Below are 19101 nucleotides of genomic sequence, written 5' to 3' on the forward strand. Positions count from 1 at the left end.
GAATCCTGAGGTACTCCTCAAGCAAAACGAGACAAGACTTGAACAATCCCTGTAACCTTTGTCCGTAACGCTAGGGAGAGCTGCATTATCTGGCGCAATAATTTGTGAAAAAGCGCGCCAGTTCGCAACGCAGCTAGCAGTACAAAATTTCAAGGGCAGTAACGGTCGGCTGGTAAAGTTTTTGAAGCGGCAACAAACTTCTTCCAAAAAATTGAGCGGAGAAAGCGCCAGCGTTGATACCGTTATGAAAGATATCTGGAAGGAACACAAATTACCGAAGATCATATTAGAATATGAACCGCAGAACATTTTCAATGCCGATCAAACTGGCCTGTTTTTCAAGTGTCTTTCGGACAAAACTTTCGCTCTACAGATCGAATCGTGCCTTAGAGGAAAACACTCGAAGCAACGATTAACGGTCATGTGCGCTACAAATATGGATGACAGCAAAAAAATTCCCTGTTTGTAATAGAAAACAGGCAGAAACCACGCTGCTTTTAAAACGTGCGATATACGATAAAACGGTAATATACAGAGGTAACAAAAAGCCTGGATGACATCGTTGTTATTTGAGGAATAAATTAAAGAACTCGATTGAAAATTTTTGGTTGAAAATAAAAAAAAATGCAAACATCCGAAAATAAAAAAAAAATGCAACATCCGTAGTGCAGCCGTTGGACCTCGAAATCATTAGGACGTTGAAGCAATATTATAGACACGCACTTGTCAATTAACGGATTGAAAGAATGGATAAAAGAGAGGTAGATACTTTTAATTTTATTCCACGTTTAATTAAACAAAAAAAAAACATGTATGTATTATTTAAACAGATAATGGAAGAACTAACCGTTCTGGGTGCCATAAATATTTTATCCAAAGTGTGGTCCATTAACGTTCCCGCAAAGCCAATTAAAAATTGCTTCCGAAAAACAGGATTTCTACTAGAAGCAGATGACGACATTCCTCTTGCAGAACTCATGCGTCAAGAAAAGATTCGACACCAACATTATCTGGCGCAATAATTTGTGAAAAAGCGCGCCAGTTCGCAACGCAGCTAGCAGTACAAAATTTCAAGGGCAGTAACGGTCGGCTGGTAAAGTTTTTGAAGCGGCAACAAACTTCTTCCAAAAAATTGAGCGGAGAAAGCGCCAGCGTTGATACCGTTATGAAAGATATCTGGAAGGAACACACATTACCGAAGATCATATTAGAATATGAACCGCAGAACATTTTCAATGCCGATCAAACTGGCCTGTTTTTCAAGTGTCTTTCGGACAAAACTTTCGCTCTACAGATCGAATCGTGCCTTAGAGGAAAACACTCGAAGCAACGATTAACGGTCATGTGGGCTACAAATATGGATGACAGCAAAAAATTTCCCTGTTTGTAATAGAAAAAGGCAGAAACCACGCTGCTTTTAAAACGTGCGATATACGATAAAACGGTAATATACAGAGGTAACAAAAAGCCTGGATGACATCGTTGTTATTTGAGGAATAAATTAAAGAACTCGATTGAAAATTTTTGGCTGAAAATAAAAAAAATGCAAACATCCGAAAATAAAAAAAAATGCAACATCCGTAGTGCAGCCGTTGGACCTCGAAATCATTAGGACGTTGAAGCAATATTATAGACACGCACTTGTCAATTAACGGATTTTAATTTTATTCCACGTTTAATTGAACAAAAAAAAACATGTATGTATTATTTAAACAGATAATGGAAGAACTAACCGTTCTGGGTGCCATAAATATTTTATCCAAAGTGTGGTCCATTAACGTTTCCGCAAAGCCAATTAAAAATTGCTTCCGAAAAACAGGATTTCTACTAGAAGCAGATGACGACATTCCTCTTGCAGAACTCATGCGTCAAGAAAAGATTCGACACCAACAAGAAGTACTTCTAGCGGAAGGTTAAATTATTATGGTAGACCCTGAAGTCTAATTCCTTGAATATTGAAATGCAGACACGAATGTGATTTGCTGTGAAACTTTATAAGATTCTGATATAATTGAATATGTGAACTCAATGCATACCAAACAAGATGAGGATGATGGAATGAACGATGGTGTTGAAGAAGGATGTGGATCTTTAAAAATTACACCCGAAGCTGTTGCTGCAAACCTGAAAAATCTGAAACATGTTTTTGATGCTACAGAAAGCGTTAATCCAGAGCTTTTTGATTGTTTTTTTTTCCAAAATTGAGAAACTTTTGGCAGGCAAATATCCCACAATGTCCAATTTTTGATTTAAAACCTATTATATTTACTATAAAAATGTTTTTCAATAGAAATAAGTTGTTCTAAACATAAATAAATGAACTGAAATTATACATTTGTTTTTACGGATTCAAGGTGGGCAATATTGTTTTTTTTTTCTATTTTCATACATTTTTCGGAATTTTTCCATACAAATTTTGACTTGGTTCAAAAATATATGTTTTTGCGTCTTTATTTCAAAATGTAAGTAGGGGGATGAAATTAAGAAAAATGAACATTCAGAACAACACCGTAAAATGTGCTATTTTTCATCATATATGAAAGAGGTTTTTGATGGACATCTTGCAAACTAAGAAAAACTCAAATTATTCTTGTAAATATTGCAAATGCATCGAATTGGCAATTATTTACTATTGCTATGGTAAATACATTCAATGATGTCCAAATTTACAGAATTCGAGGCATTTCCAGATCGCGTCCGGTATTGGGTGCCAGCTTTCAAGATCGATCAATTTAGTACTAAAATACAGCATCAAAATGCAATGTCAAAATTTATATTTATATTTTCAAATTTATTTTTGTACACTATAAAAATGATATTATTTATCATAAATATTTTCAGGACTATGAATTTAGTGGCTTAAGTGTCCGGTACTGGGGGATCTCCCCCTATTAATCAATACAAAACGTTTTAAGTGGTGAATTTTACCCATTTCACTCTAATATTCTATAACTCGATAATTCGTCGATATAAGTCGATGGTCCCTTGGATATCGAGTTATGGAGAGTCGACTGTATAACGTTTGTAACCGTTCAGTAGATTGAAATAAACATGCTATTAAACATCAGTTTTCGCTTTGATCGAATCGACAGACAGTATTTTTTTAAAATTTATGGATATATACTATATATTATATAGCTACCTGGGAAATGGTACGTTCTGATGAATAGTACATTCTGGGGAATGACATCTTTTGGGGGACGGAGTTCTGGAGAAAGATTTTCGGGGGAGTGTTATAGAATCAGGTATAAGATCCGATGCGTTTTTCCTCTTTACTAAATACGTTTCTTACGTTTACAGTCCACAACTGGAACCTATGTGAACAATCGGAAATTTTGCAAGGAGCACCCAGGATCGACGATTCTCTCGGAAGGTGACCTTATTGGAATAGGAACGCCTTGCTATCAGGATGAATCGTTCTATCGTGAAAACGTGCATGTTCTGCTTTTTCAAGTCTGCAAAGATAGAAATCGAATCGTTCGCGAGGGCAATGTTGAGGTGATACTTGCCAGTGATGAGGAACCCGAAGATGTCAAAGTATTTGATTTGGATCGATCGGCGGAACATGGCCAGGTTCCGGCACCGGCACAGAGAGATGAACGACTTTATCGTATTGTGGAACGAATCGATCTGTCTTCGGACGATGAAACGAAGCAAGATTTGCAATCATCTGAAAGGGCGGCACGATTGGATGAACGAATTTTCGAGGAAAAGGAAAAGAAAGCCAAGGAATTGGGTAAAACGAACCACCATGAAGAAATTGATCTTACCAAAGAAGCGCAGGCGAATAAAGAAAATAAACTACATCAACGACATAATGAAAGCGAAAGCTTGCAAAACCAGGCGGAAGAAAGCAACAAGAAAAGAGATAAGCACAAAGAAAAGAGATCAGATTCCCGCACGCATCATCATCGGGATAGAAAGAAATCATCTGAAAAAACAGAAACGAAAAGCAAAGACACAGAGAAATTAAAAGATGAAATTGATGAGTTGTTTCAAGACTCATACTCTTACCCGGAGCGATCCGAATCTCAGAATAAAATACTGTCCATCTCATTGGACGACAGTGACGAAGACGAACTCGATTTTAGTGAGCTTGCGTTAACGCAGTCATACTATCGGCAAGTAAAGAAAGAGCTTCTGGAAGTAGAGTCACAAGAAGAGGAACCAGAGCCAGAACCCGCAATCGTAAGGCAAATCAAAGCTGAAAAAGTTTCTCCGAAAAGAACACCAGTTGCTTTCGATGATGCTCCGATTTATATAGAAGACGACGATGAGGATGAAGATTATTTGGAGGACTCAAAAAGATGGTTTCAGCGCCTATCACAAAAAAGTTCTCCGCTCAAGACTAAAGCCAGTTCTGGAGATGAGGAGGTTCCGATTATTAAGGCGTTACCGAGCGAGAAACCAATCGAGCTTGACGAGTATTGTTCCAGAGATCTGGACATTCCTGATGACATCCTAGATGTATTTAAAGAACCAGAGCCTGTACCGGAAAAGTCATCACCAGAACACAATTTGTCGGGGATCAATAGATTGCCATCTGTCGATAAGAGTGCTCCTATGGACGTTTCAATTGAAAACGCTGATGAATTTCTGGACAATTTCTTCAACGAGTTAGAAGATGACGACCAACAGATGCCTATTCAGCACTCTACAGATGTTTTGAATCCACCCGGCTCTGTTCCATCAGCTGCTCCTCGAAGTGTTTCTAAGACTCTGTTGCTTAAATCACCAGACGCTGCTCGAACGCCAATGAACGAGAAGATTTCCGATAGCGCATCAAAAGCTTGGATTAGCAAGAAAGTTCCTGTCATTGAGCCGCATCACATACTCAAACGACGAACGAGCGTCAGTGCGGCATCGTTGAGCAAAAAGCCACCAAAAATGCCCAAACTCTCTCCAGTTCGAAAGCCTGAGGTCACCAAAGAGGTTCGAAAGCAAAAATTAAAAGAAATAACCGCTAAGAAAAATCAAGCGAACGACGGTGATTCGAAGCATAAGAGCATTACAAAACCAAAAGTTAAGTTTACGCCATGTAATCGAGGCGCCTTCCTCACTGAACCTGTACCTGGTCCAAGTAAATCATCTACCCATCCTCAAGAAGCCGGAATTGGAGGCATCGACGGTGAAGATTTGATTTGTACTCAATCAACTTCTCTAACAAATGTCCCTCCTATTGATGATTTAATCGACATTGCCATTACAAAGGCGCCGAAGCTCACCTTCAACAGCGTCGCGAAGGTTAGTCGGGTGGCTCAAAATGCACCAGCGTTCAAAATTCCCAAACGGCGTCCATCAACGACGCAGAAAGAACCTAGTGATTCCATACAATCCATTCTGGAGAACATCACGTTCCCTGCGACTACCGCCTCGAAGTTGCCACCGATTGAGCAGACAACTACAAACAATAATATGCCAGCCTGGAAGCGACCGAGTCTCCCTACTCCTACCTTCAGCTCAAATGCCCCACGTTCTTCCCACTTGAAATCCATATTGAAATCTCCTTGCGCAAAACGTGTTCCAAAGAAACGAGTCAAGTGGAGTGAATCTCTCGTCCAGACACGTACCTTCGACATCGAAGAGGGACATTATATGACGGTCCAAACCAAAATGTTCAAGGACAATACCAATTTCTTCCGGGATATGTCGCAGGAGAGCTGCCAAAACGAAATCATCAAGGACATTACCGGCTGGAATGCCGATTGGTTCGATAATCCATCAGCGGCGGCCATCAACGGTAATCAACCGCTTCTTCCCATGGTGGAAGAGTATGCCGACTTCGAGGACTACAAGCGGATCGTGCTGCCGATTCTGAAGACCGAGTTGTTCCACGATATATTGGGCCAGTACGTAGAGGTGAAAAAGCGGGCTCAGGAACCGATCCAGATGAAGGTCAACCAAATTCGCGGTCAGGGGCGGACGTTTGTGATGAACTGCAGCGGTGAGTACCATTTACAGAATATTAAGCTAGGTTCTAAGATATTCAGATTGGGGAACGTTGGAATATAGGTCGTTTGAAAAACTAAATATCTTCACACTTAGATTTTTTTCACGAGCTCGGCTGTGCGAATCTCGGTTTCCCGATTTTAACCGAGACTCAGCTAACAAATTGTCTGGTTGCTTAGCAACGAAGCACGATTTACTGATACTCGGCTTTTATTTGCTGAGATCCCAGGAAATTTGTTTGCCGACTACTCGGCTGTGCGGATCTCGGTTAAAATTAGCCGAGACTCGGCATTCTGAATTAAGTGTGTTGATGGATAGGGTTCTTTCATATACCGTCAGAAGGTGCTTTTTTGACATTATTTCGTATTCAGTCTAAGATGGATTATCACTTGGTGAGCTCGTTTCATGCTTGTGATAACACATATTTATCGTGACAACGTTGCGTTCATGTAATTTTCAAACAACCTTAGGGATGGTTCGTCAGTACAAGTGCCGAAATAAGCTTTTATTCCTGTTGCGTAAAATATAAATATACACAAACTTATTTTTCGTCGTTATTTAAAATAAACTTCGAATAGTTCAACATTATGAATGTCGACGTATTTTTTTAAAATCTTTAACTATTTATTTATAACTAGTTTTAAGTAAGAGCCTTATTTTTTCTACTTATCCATGGATCGCAACTCCGGCCAAAGTTGACTCCCAGATATTTTTCCTCTTTCACTAATGACCACCCTTCCCGTGGTGATTGTGAGGATGCAGATATATTTTCGGTCTTTGGAAGCAACAACCATTACACACTAACATTCCTTTCCCATCCCATCTGACTGTAAGACTGTCCGGCGATGTTATTCATCAGTAATATGAGAGCTGCTAAATGTGCACTTCTAGAGTAAGCGTCCCATTCCTTATTCATTTGGATCGAAGTGCAATTTTTACCTTGTTGAGTTTGACCTGAAGCTTATATCTAGGTGTTCTGTGTTTGACAACACTATCATCCTAGTTTGGTAAAACAAATTTAAGATTTTATTAACATTTTGTTGACAACTTATTACATTTCATTTGCCGTAACAGTTCAGATTTTTACAGGTGAGTTGATTTCACCTGCTTATAAGAGAAAAACAACGCTTTGAATTTTACTTAACCTAACTTAACCTAAACATATAACAAATAAAGAATGATGACGATCATAATGTTTTTAAGAATGAGATACAGATTTTCTACACGTGGTGCTGCAAAAGTTTATTGGAATTGAATATAAAAAATGTAACCTCATAAGTTATAGCAGAAAACGAACCACACCAAATATGTCTATTGTTTTAGGAAACGAACATGTAAAAAAATGTGATAAAATAAGAGACTTAGGAGTTATCTTAGACTCAAAACTATCATTTGTAGATCACTATAATGCAATAATTCATAGAGCAGGAAATATGCTCAATTTCATAAAACGATTTGGCCAACACTTCCGTGATCCTTACACATTAAAAATACTTTATGTTGCATATGTAAGATCAATATTAGAATATTGTAGTATTGTTTGGTCACCTTACACAAAAAAACATGAAGAACGTATAGAATCGATACAAAAGCAGTTTTTATTATACGCACTACGTAATTTAGGCTGGTCAGAGGAAGTCTCTACCATCATATGAATCACGATGCATGCTTATCAATATAAAATCACTGAAAGTGCGTCGTGATTATGCTATGGTTTCTTTTGTTAACGATATTGTTTCACAGCGCATTGATTCTGCTGATATACTTTCAAAACTGAATTTTTATACTCCAACTCGTCACTTGCGCAATCGTTACTTGTTCACAGTAGGTCATCATCGCACGAACTACGCTAAATTTAGTCCGTTGAATCAGATGATGACTATATATAATCAGCATTGTGAAATGATTGATGTTAACATGTCTCGAACAAAACTGAAAAAATACTTTTTTGATATACAAAACAATAGTAACTGAGGAATGTATTATGAATCGAGTATACTCAACAAATTTATAGTATATAAACAAATAGATATTAAGAACACAATGTAATTTAGAATGGTCTACAAAATGCTTGACGTCAAATAAATAAATAAATAAATAAATCGTGGCAATAGAAGATTGTAACGATTTTTGCCTGAAATTAATAATTATTTTATTTGACATTTGTTCCAATGTTTCAACATTGGATATTTTATGTAACTCATTGGTACTATACCAAGGAGGAAGCTTCAGATTCATTTTCAAAATTTTATTTTGAATTCTCTGCAGAGCTTTCTTCTTGCTATTACAACAGCTAGTTCATATTGGTACAGCATACAACGAATCTATGACAAAAGGTCGAAAGAGAAAAGGTCGAAATGACAGAAGATCGAAAGACAAAAGGTCGAAAGGACAAAAGGTCGAAGAATAAAAAAGAAGAGACAAAAGGTCGAAAATCTGTTTTCAAAGAAGGAAAAATTTCCCACCATGCAAATCATTTTCGACCTTTTGTCCTTTCGACGTTTTGTCTTTCGACCTTTTGTCCTTAAACCGCATACAACATGGCTGGCCTGAAAATTTGTTTGAATATCAAAAGCTTGTTCTTAAGACAAAGTTTTGATTTTCTATTAATAAGGGGATAGAGACATTTTACATATTTATTACATTTGGCTTGAATACCCTCAATGTGATTTTTGAAAGTTAAATTCTTATCTAGCATGAGCCCTAGATACTTAACTTCATCTGGCTAATCTATTAGAACCCCTCTCATCGTGGCAACATGTCTACTTGAAGGTTTCAAATAAAGAGCTTTTGGTTTATGTGGGAATATTATTAGTTGAGTTTTGGAAGCATTAGGAGAAATCATCCATTTTTGCAAGTATGAAGAAAAAATATCCGAACTTTTTTGCAATCGACTACAGATGACACGCAAGCTTCGTTCTTTGGCGGAGAGGCCTGTGTCATCCGCAAACAAAGATTTTTGACATCCCTGAGGTAACTCAGGTAAGTCAGATGTGAACATATTGTATAATATTGTTCCCAAAACGCTGCCTTGAGGAACACCAGCTCTTACAGGAAGTCTTTCAGACCTGGAGTTCTGATAATTTATCTGAAGTGTACGATTTGACAGATAACTTTGAATTATTCTAACAATGTATGTTGGAAAATTAAAGTTTTTCAATTTTACGACCAAACCTTCATGCCAACACGCAGAGAAAACAATTTTGATATCAAATACCATGACCCCACAGTTATGGATCAAATAGTGTGGAGCCCAACCTATAAAATACAGTAAAATGACATCGAAAACGTAAAATTGTAATTTAAAATGACGAACTGAATCGTTTCAAATTGTAACTTCGGTTAGTAAACTGTTTTGAGTGTAATATTTATAAAAATTAAAAATTGTATCGGTTTCTGAATACCATATTATGGATCAGTTTTCATATTATGGATCAAATTGTGACATATTACGGATCAGTGCGCAAAATCAAGAGATTTCCAACTCAATGCATCTGTATTGCATGATTTGGCGAAAGTTAATCATGTGTCACATATAACTGCAAAAATAGCAGTGTTAGAGCTGGAAACAACGGTAAAATTACCTTTTTTTGTGATACTGTAATTGTAGTAACTGAGACATGAACTGTTTTCACTCCACTCCAAGTTTTCCACCCATTTTTGTCTGCTAAAAAATGAAATTTATAAACCTTGATGTTTTATTAGTTTTATCCTTAGTGCTATTGTCTGAAAATGTCGAATCCAATGCTTAAAACGGCAGAAATCTACATTCTTTGGAAGTGATCCATAACCGTGGTAAACAATCATTTCCTGGTCCATATTATGGATCACTAGTTAGAAGTGCTAATATTCGATATTAGGAATTAACAATCAAGAAAAATGTTTTCCAAAGATGAATTCATACTAAATCTAAGTGAATGAGCATGTTTTATGCTATAACATTTGAATTTTACCACCTGTGTGAGCTTATGAATGCTGACGGCACTTCTGGCAGAAAACGACCATATAATGATAGCTGTGTGGTACCAACTAAACATTTGTCAATAATACCGTTATTTAGCGGTTGAAAATTGTGCTTAACATTACAAATAGTAGAAGACAAATAGTATGACATGGGAAAAATATGTTTTACGTCGACGTTTATGTTTTGAGCGAGTTATCCGATGTTGAACGCCAAAGTGATCCGTAACTGTGTGGGCATGGTATATTCTGAGTCATCACAACAATATTTCTGTATTATGTGCCGGCTTATAATTGCGTTTCATTATTTTAATAACTACTATCAATTTGGTCCAACAATTTTTATTTTTAATATTGACAACTGGGTTCAATACGGTTCAACAAAATTTATTTTTGATTTAATAATTTATTCTTTTGAAACAACAATATTTTTGCATTCAAATAAACATTTTTGTTTTTGAAACAAAGTCTTGTTCTTTTTTGATTCTATAATAAATTTATTTGGAATAATAAAACTTATTCATTGATGCCAGCTCCCTTTTCACAGTCATTTTGCTTTCATTTTGCATTGAAGACACTGTAGTTGGGAAAATTAATTATTTTTTTTTCATTTTCACAATGCTAAGCAAATCTTAAAATGTACCTGCACCGCTTTCATCAATTATGGAATGAAATTGTTCCCCACCACAAGCGACAAGGTGGACTTATCAGCTCAATAACCTTCCGATGAGTTAGTTCCAGTGTTGCATGTAGGAGTTAACTGCAATAACGAAAAAATGACTAATTTGATTCAAAACTATAGAAAAGGATGATGCAAATTACCAAGGAAGTCTTTTATCATGGATTCCGATGTTCCGAAACTATTGAATGAGTCGATTCATTGCACTTCTGCATTGCAATTTCTCCGCGTCAATTATTTTCACTTTTACACAAGAGTGTAAAACAAAATGGCAGATCAGGTCTTTATAAATCAGAATCAACAATAAAATAAACTGAAACAAACAAATCTTCAATTGAAAATGAAGTTTTTTTTGTCATTGTATCAAAAATAAATCTGATTGAAAATGATGTCAGAAAATTCAAAAATATTTCTGATTTGTTTCAATGAAAATCATTGCTGTTTCAACGCAATTCGTTTAGTTACAACAAATAGAAAGTATTTATCAAAAATAACAAAAACAATTATTGTTTTGAATAGCTGTTAATTCTCTGCGTGAAACACTGTCGAATGCTTTTTCTATGTCTAGAAGAGCAAGACCAGTAGAATAGCCTTCAGATTTGTTGGAACGGATCAAATTTGTTACACGTAAAAGTTGATGAGTGGTCGAATGTCCATGGCGAAATCCGAACTGTTCATTGGCAAAAATTGAATTTTCGTTGATGTGGACCATCATTCTGTTCAAAATGACCTTTTCAAAAAGTAAAACAAACTGATTGGACGATAGCTAGAAGCTTCTGCAGGATTTTTGTCTGGTTTTAAAATTGGAACAACCTTAGCATTTTTCCATTTGTCAGGAAAATATGCTAATTAAAAACATTTGTTAAATATATCAACAAAAAATGATAAGCTACTTTCTGGAACTTTCTTGATGAGGATGTAGAAAATTCCATCATCGCCAGGAGCTTTCATATTTTTGAATTTTTTAATAATAGTTCTCACTTCTTCCAAATCAGTCTCCCAAGAATTTTCGAACATGCTCTCTTGATTGAGAATATTTTCGATGTCCTGAGTAACTTGATTTTCAATTGGACTAGTATGTACTAAATTAAAATTGTGCGCGCTTTCAAACTGCATAGCAAGCTTTTGAGCTTTTTCGCAATTGGTTAGTAATAATTTGTTTTCCTCTTTCAATGCCGGTATTGGCTTCTGAGGTTTTTTCAAAATTTTAGATAATTTCCAAAAGAGCTTAGAGCCAGGGTCCAATTTAGAAATTTTATTTTCAAAATTTTTGTTTCTTAATTGTTAAAAACGTTTTAAAAAGTGTGAACAAAAAGTTTTGTTTCTGCTCTAAAGCGTTGACTGAATCAATGCATTGCAAAAAAAAAAAAAAAATACTTGTAATTAGCGTCAAACGGGGTAACTTGCAATAGGGGTGAAACTTGCAACACATTGAAATCTAACCAAATTAAAGTTTTCTGTAGCATTGATCAAAATTATTTTTTTATTTTTTACACTGCTTATTGACTTTAGACATAAAACAGAACATTTTGGCAAGGATTTGAGTATTGCTCATATTATGGTTGGTTTACTATACAGTGGCTCAATTTCATTTTCGTACGGGGCACTGTTTTCATATCAAGTTGGTATAAAACTATTAAATGGTGCATGGACTTCGATATACTTTATCAATAATAAAGGTAATAGGTGTCATCTATTGTTTGGCAATGACAAACTGTATTCATTTGCTTAAATCTTTGGAATAATGGAAAAGTATTTAGATTGTGTCTATAATTGACCCAATTCCATATTCGTACACCTAACAAAAAAGAAATATACAGCATTCAAAACTAATTTTTAATGGCCTAGATGACTACTTAAGCTCTTCGTTGTGTTGTTCAGATGCAGTAGAATACATTTGGAAAATTTATAAACGGATATATTTGAAACTTAAGTAAATTTAAGAAAAATACCAGTTTTCCCATGTTTTTTGCTAAAATATTCGGTAAGTCGAAAAATAAATTGCATTTTTTTCATCATCACTTCCTTAAGAATGATAATTGCGAATATTGCACAAGTTTCAAAAAATTATAATCAGTTTTAGAGTAGCTAAGAGTGGATATCGACAACTTATACTTTTGAATCTTAGGTAATATAATATTTATAACAAATCCAAAACCAAAAATTTTAGTCAATTTCTTTATGTTTGGCTCCTAAATGTATATACATAATCCATAGTTAATGTTCCTATCAAAACATTGCGTAATTATCATTTTCAATTTACATTTTACTACCAAACATGATTATAGAGATTTATAGAATAAATATTATTGCCATAACCGCAACACAAACGTGTTTTTAAAATGATGAAAACAACAGGATATATTCTATTAAATAGTGTATCAATGTTTTCTGCTCATTCAAGTTATTTTGTATCTTTCTTATAAAATCAATAAATTGCAAAATAGGGTGCTATTTTGAATATAATTTAAATATTATTTCAAAGATAATTGAATATTACGATGACATCAATTATGTGGAGGTATGTACAGCGTAGTTTAGGGTACTTTATTGTAAAATGAAGTTCGTAGTTCAAATTATTTTTACAGACAAATTCGAAATTAATATTTACCTATTGTTTAGAATGAAAATTTCGTTTACATTGATTAAAAATATCATTTTAGTAGAGTTTTGAACTTATGGCACAACAATTTTCTGAACTCAAAAGGGATAAAAACTGTTTATGATTTCTGTAAAGTGTATATATTTCAACTAAATTTCTATCAGAGCTTACGAGTATAATCTATAGATTGGATCCAATGACAAAAATAAACGTAATTGTTCGAATTATTGGATTTTATAGCAAAAATCATTGGAAAACTGGCATTTCTCATAATTTTACCTAAATTTTATATATGTCCACTAATAAATTGTCCAAATGTATTTCACTACATCTGAACATCATAATAAAGCACTTCAGTAATCAAATAGAGCATCTAAATTTAGTTTTGAACGTTGTGCGTTTGAATTTTGGTAGGTGTACGAATATGGAATTGGGTGAATTTTAGACATCAATTCAATACTTTTCTATTAATCCAAAGATGAATGTAAATGGAAATATTTTGTGCTTGGCAAACAATAGATGACACCTATTACCTTCAATGTGGATAAAGTATTTGTAGCTCAATACTTCATTTAATAGTTTTTTACTAACTTGATGTGGAATCAGTATCCTGTACGAATATGAAATTGGGCCACTGTAGGTGAAAATCATAACACACGTTTAAACGTATAAAACCAAGACTGAAAATCGTTCCTAGTACCTCATAAACGGCAGAAATATGTCATTCATTTGTCATTAGTAACAGTATAAAAAAGTGTAAAAAAAGACTGGATAAAAGTTTAATTAATTTTACGCTTAAACACTACAAGAACTCGAAAACGGTTTTGACTACCCTTGTGAGGTAACTTGCAACAGCAATTTCAATCTAAATTGCTCAATATTTTTTGCCGCTTGTTATCAAAATAACATGCGAAAGCAACATTATTTATATTACCAATATTTTATACAACTTTGGTGACCTGTTGTTAAAAATTGTGACGTGCTGGTAGCACTGAGTGTTGCAAGTTGCCTCAAATCAGGGGTAGCCTGAAAAATGTAGGTTTTCAGTCTCTCTTGCTCCCAGGTAATCAAATAATAAAAAAAATAACATCGCGTGCTATTCTTTACGTGGTGATTAGGATACGAGATGGTTTTTAGTAGGGGCCCAGATAGCAGTGCGCATCGTACCTTCGTGCTGTGCGTACACGAATTCTCTCTGCTCTTGGAAGTTTTCTTAAAAACTACCTAAAGCAATAAAACAGTACTTTTCAGTGCTACACAAACAGTACTTTTCAGTGCTAAAATTAAAAACGGTACTTTTCAGTGCTACTTAAACAGTACTTTTCAGTACTATTTTTTCTACTATTGATCCCTTTACGATCCTTGTTTGGACCCGTGCCTTCGATTTTTCGTTGGACCCGTTGGCGAAAGCTAGCGGTGGTAATCCTTCTTGGACACCGTCTAGGGAAAAAACCTCTCGAAGGTCACGTCTTTCTCGTTTATTAACTAAACATGGTATCAACAACTAACAAAAGGAAGGGTGAATCTCTGAATTCACTACTTCCTTCCAAAAAAGTGGGTTTTAAAACTGTCACTACACGTGGCAAGAATGGAAGAAAGGACGCTTCCCCGGAATGCGAAGTTTCTTCCAAGGGTGAAATGAATAATTGTATCGAAATGAGCAATCAGTTTGATGCTCTAGACAAATTTTCCGAACACCAAATCGAAGCAGCCTCTAGCCCAGGCTCTTTGATTCAAGTGAGGAAGCAAAGAGTGCCGCCTATCGTGGTCAGTTGTTCCGAATTTGGGGGATTTAGGCAGGAGATAATGAACTCCATTAGGGGAATCAAGGTTTCCTTCCAAATCGCAAAGAAAGGAGACTGTCGCGTTTTGCCGGAAACTCTTAAAGATCGTGAACTTCTTCTCAAATATCTTGAAGAGAAGAAGCACAAATTTTTTACTTATGACGACAAAACTGAACGTTTGTTCAAAGTTGTCTTGAAAGGTCTCTCAAGTGACTATAAATCACCTGAAGAGATCAAAAATGGAATAAATGATTTACTTGGATTTTCCCCAGTCCAAGTAATCATTATGAAAAAGAGAACCCAATCTGGCATTGTTCGGAAAGGGCTTTCTCAAGAATTTTATTTAGTTCACTTTAACAAAAAAGAACTAAATAATATTAAAGCTTTAGAAAAAGCAAAACTTTTGTTTGATGTCCGTGTGACATGGGAACATTTCCAGAAACCTGGTGGAAATTACCAGAACCCCACTCAGTGCCGTCGGTGCCAAAAGTGGGGTCATGGTACAAAAAATTGTCGCATGGATGCTAAATGCATGATTTGCGGAGGTTCTTCTCACGCCAAAGACGTCTGTCCAGTGAAGGAAGATACCACCAAATTCATATGTTGTAATTGCGGGGCTAACCATAAGTCCAACTTTTGGAATTGTCCTTCACGCAAAAGGGTCATTGAGGCTCGTGCCAGGCAGATGAAAGATAATATCCGTTACGATAACGGTCGTTTCCGGAATTTGCCTGGTAGAGTATCGAACAATGCTCATTTTTCAGTTAACGATCGCTTGATCATGAATCATACCCATCAGGAAGATCATAATCATGCTCATTCACAAACTAATTTTAATCCGTCGGGTAGCCGTTCGAATCTTTCAATTTCGAATGTATCTACCCACGGTAAATCCTTTGCCGATATCGTAGCAGGAAATTCGAACTCCTCCCCTGTTCGATCCATGGGTACCCATTCTACTTGTTTCAAATCAAATGGAAAAAACCCTACCGCCACAGGTAATTCCGCTTCTTCGTCTACCGGAAATTCCAATGGGAAATCACATGACATGTCTGCCTCTGATTTTAATTTTCTAACTGAACAATTGAATCTAATGATTGATGCAATGTTCAAAGCCACCACTATGACTGAAGCAGTCCAAGTAGGTGTAAAATTTACAAATCAAATTGTTATTGGATTACGTTTTTCTAATGGATCCAAATAATAATTTAAATAATTTAAATTGGAATGCTCGTTCTCTGAATGGTAAAGAGGACGAGCTGTTTAATTTTCTTACGGTTAATAACGTGCATATAGCAGTTATTACAGAAACGTATTTAAAACCTGGATCTAAACTCAAAAGAGATCCTAACTTTTTTGTTTATCGTAATGATCGACTTGATGGGGCATGTGGGGGAGTTGCAATCATCATTCATAGGCGTATAAAACATCAACTGTTTTCATCATTTGAAACTAAAGTTTTTGAAACTTTAGGTGTTTCTGTTGAAACACAGTTTGGTAAATATACTTTCATAGCTGCCTATTTGCCTTTTCAATGCTCTGGGCAGCAAGTTAATTTGCTCCAAACTGACTTGCGTAAATTGACTCGCAATAAGTCAAAATTTTTTGTCATTGGTGACTTTAATGCCGAACATCGGTCATGGAATAATTCTCAAAGTAATTCCAACGGCAGAATTTTATTTGATGAGTGCTCTTCAGGATATTTCTCAATTCAATACCCTGATAGCCCCACATGTTTTTCCTCTTCTAGAAATCCATCTACGATTGATTTGGTCTTAACCGACTCTAGTCATCTTTGTAGCCAACTGATTACTCATGCTGATTTTGATTCTGATCATGTCCCTGTTACATTTCAAATATCCCAAGAAGCGATTCTCAATCCTATCAGCTCCACTTTCAATTATTTACGAGCCGACTGGAATATATATAAAACGTATGTTGACTCTAATCTTGATGTTAACATTCCTTTAGAAACTAAACTTGATATTGACAATGCTCTTAAAACTTTAACAAATTCCATCGTTGAAGCCCGGAGCATTGCAATTCCAAAATGTGAAGTAAAATTTGAATCCGTGATTATAGACGATGATCTTAAACTCTTGATCCGTCTTAAAAACGTGAGGAGAAGGCAATTTCAACGCACTCGCGATCCTGCTATGAAAATTATATGGCAGGATTTGCAGAAAGAAATCAAGAAACGTTTTGCTCAATTAAGAAACAAAAATTTTGAAAATAAAATTTCTCAATTGGACCCTGGCTCTAAGCCCTTTTGGAAATTATCTAAAATCTTGAAAAAACCTCAGAAGCCAATACCGGCATTGAAAGAGGAAAACAAATTATTACTAACTAATTGCGAAAAAGCTCAAAAACTTGCTATGCAGTTTGAAAGTGCGCACAATTTTAATTTAGGACTTACTAGTCCAATTGAAAATCAAGTTACTCAGGAGTTCGAAAATATTTTCAATCAAGAGAACGTTTTCGAAAATGCCTGGGAGACTGATTTGGAAGAAGTGAGAACTATTATTAAAAAAATTCAAAAACATGAAAGCTGGAATGATGGAATTTTCTACATCCTCATCAAGAAACTTCCAGAAAGTAGCTTATCATTTTTAGTTGATATATTTAACAAATGTTTTCAATTAGCATATTTTCCTGACAAATGGAAAAATGCTAAGGTTGTTCCAATTTTAAAACCAGACAAAAATCCTGCAGAAGCTTCTAGCTATCGTCCAATCAGTTTGCTTTCCTCCATCAGTAAACTTTTTGAAAAGGTTATTTTGAACAGAATGATGGCCCACATCAACGAAAATTCAATTTTTGCCAATGAACAGTTCGGATTCCGCCATGGACATTCGACCACTCATCAACTTTTACGTGTAACAAATTTGATCCGTTCCAACAAATCTGAAGGCTATTCTACTGGGGGGGACGTCATTTGGCATAAAGTCATTTGGCATAAAGCCGTTTGGCATAAAATAATTTGGCATAACGGTCGTTTGGCATAATAGTCATTTGGCATAATGGACGTTTGGCATAATCATTGAAAACTGAGTTGCTATGCTTTTGGCATTACCATTGCTAACATTCTCATATGTGATTTTCCCTTCTTTTGGTCATAGGCTGTTCTTTCTCATTACGTTGTTAAACTAGTGGTTTGCATTGTGACTTCTAAGATTTTCATTGACAATTTTGCCTTCTTTCCTTGGCATTATAACTACCGTGAAAGCCCCATACTCTGCGCACTTAAGGCTTTTCAAATTTCAAACAGCTGTAATTAATTGAAAACAAAACACAATACTCTGAAATTTTGGGAGCAAATACTTATTGATCTTATGTATAAGGAAAAAATATAAAAGCTTTACTATGTAATGATTTTGATTGCAAATTTTTAATTTTTCTCAAGGGTGTCCGTGTTCCTAATTCTGCGCACTCATTTTTGCAATGCTCCTTATTCTGCGCATTTAGGTTCCTAACTCTGCGCACTCGATAAATTCTTTATAACAGTTGAAGTATTTTACTAAAAGCATTACTAGCATTTGAACTTTGAATTAATATTCATTTTCTTGCTTTATATGGCTTTACGTCCCCAGTGGAGCGTGGAATGTCTCTTACATAGAAGTTTACTAAGTGAAGTGAATTTTATTTATAACTCAATCTATGATAATTACTGTTACTGAATGCCATTAAGTGCAACTCTCAAAATAATCGAAATCATATTACTTCCAAAACATGTAATTAGCTTAGTTTACTAAAATCTAGAACACACAAAAAGGGTACAAACTACGTCTTTTTTGCGTTCACCCTAAGCGTGTAAAGGAAAGTTAGCTTTGCCTGTTTATGTATTCACTAAAAAATATAAAAACCAAATTTACTTTGGTTCGGGGTATTAAATAATTGTTTCGGATTCGGGTCGGATCCGGGTTTGAAGATAATAAATAAGAACCTGGTTCTGGTTTGTTATACGAATATCGTATGTAAATACATTAAATACATTAAGAATGGATATACCCTTTCGCTTAAACTATTCTTCGTATTTTTAAATACATACGAAGAATAGTTTAAGCGAAAGGGTATATCCATTCTTAATGTATCTTTCATCGCTCAATCGAGAAGTATCGTCGCTCTGT

General features: G+C 35.4%; 1 protein-coding gene across 3 annotated transcripts in view; it reads left to right on the forward strand.

The window, feature by feature from the left end:
• Positions 1-19101, forward strand: part of LOC5572204 — a 57670-nt gene that overhangs the window by 5291 nt on the left and 33278 nt on the right. For all 3 annotated transcript variants that reach the window (XM_021843092.1, XM_021843094.1, XM_021843093.1), the window contains one exon: positions 3301-5944. In XM_021843092.1, the coding sequence (XP_021698784.1) occupies positions 3301-5944 (2644 nt within the window). The remainder of the gene's footprint in view (positions 1-3300; positions 5945-19101) is intronic.

This window comes from Aedes aegypti, chromosome 2 (genome assembly GCF_002204515.2).
Source record: "Aedes aegypti strain LVP_AGWG chromosome 2, AaegL5.0 Primary Assembly, whole genome shotgun sequence".
Taxonomy (NCBI): Eukaryota; Metazoa; Arthropoda; class Insecta; order Diptera; family Culicidae; genus Aedes; species Aedes aegypti.